The sequence below is a fragment of the Gracilinanus agilis genome, unplaced genomic scaffold (assembly GCF_016433145.1).
Source record: "Gracilinanus agilis isolate LMUSP501 unplaced genomic scaffold, AgileGrace unplaced_scaffold59032, whole genome shotgun sequence".
NCBI lineage: Eukaryota > Metazoa > Chordata > Mammalia > Didelphimorphia > Didelphidae > Gracilinanus > Gracilinanus agilis.
In genome coordinates this window covers 1-2,674 of record NW_025394550.1, presented here as the reverse complement: position 1 = coordinate 2,674, position 2,674 = coordinate 1, and the positions used below count along the sequence as shown (strand labels likewise).

General features: G+C 35.9%; 1 protein-coding gene across 1 annotated transcript; it reads right to left on the bottom strand.

The window, feature by feature from the left end:
- Positions 1-333: 333 nt before the first annotated feature.
- On the bottom strand, positions 334-2,620 carry LOC123256446 (coiled-coil domain-containing protein 1-like; the record flags this gene model as incomplete). The annotated part of the gene is made up of 7 exons (XM_044685059.1): positions 334-539; positions 734-988; positions 1,200-1,406; positions 1,588-1,824; positions 2,064-2,230; positions 2,384-2,420; positions 2,463-2,620. Coding segments are annotated over 7 exons (1,267 nt in total), but the record flags the coding sequence as incomplete, so codon positions are not given.
- Between the last annotated feature and the right edge of the window lie 54 nt (positions 2,621-2,674).

Sequence of the window (2,674 nt, the reverse complement as noted above, 5' to 3'; positions counted from 1 at the left end):
GGTCATCATTAACATCATCCACAATGTTATGAATATCAACATTGACGTCATCAAAATCATCATTAGCATTATCAATAACATAGGTCAGCTAGGTATCCTAGTCAATTGAGAGACAGGAGGTAATAGATTCGAATCTTGCCTCAGACACTTCCTAGCTTTTGGACTTTGGTCAAGTCACTTGACCCCCACTGCCAAGTCCTTACCACTCTTCCACATTGGAGCCAATAGACTTAATTGACTCTCAGATGAAAGGTAATGTTTTAAAAAATCATTATCGATAACATCATCAATGTCATCACTGATGTCAACAACAACATCACCAATGTCATTAACCTCATCATCAGTGTCATCATCAATGTCAAAGGAACATCAATGTCATCATGAACAACATAATCAATGTCATCATCAACATCATCAATGTCATCATCAATGTCATCACTGTCATCTTCAGGGTCATCATTAACATCATCCACAATGTTATGAATATCAACATTGACATCATCAAAATCATCATTATCATTATCAATAACATAGGTCAGCTAGATATCCTAGTCAATTAAGAGATGGGAGGTCATAAATTCAAATCTTTCCTCAGACATTTCCTAGCTCTGGTACCTTGCTTATGTCAATTGACCCCCACTGCCATGTCCTTACCACTCTTCCACATTGAAGCCCATACACTGTATTGACTCTAACACAAAAGGTAATGGTTTAAAAATCCATTATCAATAACATCATCAATGTCATCACTGATGTCATCAACACCATCTTCAATGTCATCAACATCATCAATGACTTCATAAATGTCAAAGTCAACATCAATGTCATCATGAACAACATTATCAATGTTGTCATCAACATCATCAATGTCATCATCAATGTCATCACTGTAATCTTCAGCGTCATAATTAGCATCATCCACAATGTTATGAATATCAACATTGACATCATCAAAATCATCATTATCATTATCAATAACATTGGTCAGCTAGGTATCCTAGTCAATTGAGAGACAGGGGTTCATAGATTCAAATCTTGCCTCAGACACTTCCTAGCTGTGGGACCTTGGTTAGGTCAGTTGACCCACATTGTCCAGTCCTTACCACTCTTCCACATTGGAGCCAACACACTGTTTTGATTCTAAGACAAAAGGTAATGGTCTAAAAAACCATTATCAATAACATTATCAATGTCATCACGAATGTGAGCAACAACACCTCAACGTCAAAAACAATATCAACTTGATCATCAACAACATAATCAATGTCATCATCCACATCATCAGTGTCATCATCTATGTCATCACTGTCATCTTCAGCATCATCATTAACAACATCCACAATGTCATGAATATCAACATTGATGTCATCAAAATCATGATCATCATTATCAATAACATTGGTCAGCTAGGTACCTTAGAGAACTGAGAGACAGGAGGTCATAGATTCAAATCTTCCCTCAGACCTAACTAGATTTTGGACTTTGGTCAAGTCAGTTGACCCCCATTGCCAAGTCCTTACCACTTTTCCTCATTGGAGCCAAGACACCTTATTGACTCTAAGGCGAAATGTAATGGTTTAAAAAAGCATTATCAAAAGCATCATCAATGACATCATTGATGTCAGCAACAACATCATCAATGTCATCAACATCATCAATGTCATCATCAATGTCAAAGGCAACATCAGTGTCATCATGAACAATATAATCAATGTTGTCATCAGCATCATCAATGTCATCAATGTCATCAGTGTCATCTTTAAGGTCATCATTAACATCATCCACAATGTTATGAATATCAACATTGATGTCATCAAAATCATCCTTATCATTATCAATAACTTAGTTCAGCTAGTTATCCTAGTCAGTTGAGAGACAGGAGGTCATAGATTCAAATCTTCCCTCACACACTAAGTATCTTTTGGACTTTGGTCAAGTCAGTTGACCCCCACTGCCAAGTCCTTACCACTCTTCCACATTGCAGCCAATACAGCGTATTAACTCTAAGATGAAAGGTAATAGTTTAAAAAATTCATTATCGATAACATCATCAATATCATCACTGATGATAGCAACAACATCATCAATGTCATAATTATCATCAGTGTCATCATCAATGTCAAAGGAATATCAATGTCATCATGAACAACATAATCAGTGTTGTCATCAACATCATCAATGTCATCATCAATGTCATCACTGTCATCTTCAGCATCGTCATTTACATAATCTACAATGTTATGAATATCAACATTGACATCATCAAAATCATTAGCATTATCAATAACAGAGACAGGAAGTCATAGATTCAAATCATCCTTCAGATACTTCCTAGCTCTGGTTCCTTGGTTAGGTCAATTGACCCACACTGCCAAGTCCTTACCACTTTTCCACATTGGAGCCAACACACTGAATTGACTCTAACACAAAAGGTAATGGTTTAAAAATTGATTATCAATAACATCATCAATGTCATCATTGATGTCAGCAACAACATCATCAATGTCATCAACATCATCAATGTCATCATCAATGTCAAAGGCAACATCAGTGTCATCATGAACAATATAATCAATGTTGTCATCAGCATCATCAATGTCATCAATGTCATCAGTGTCATCTTTAAGGTCATCATTAACATCATCCACAATGTTATGAATATCAACATTGACAT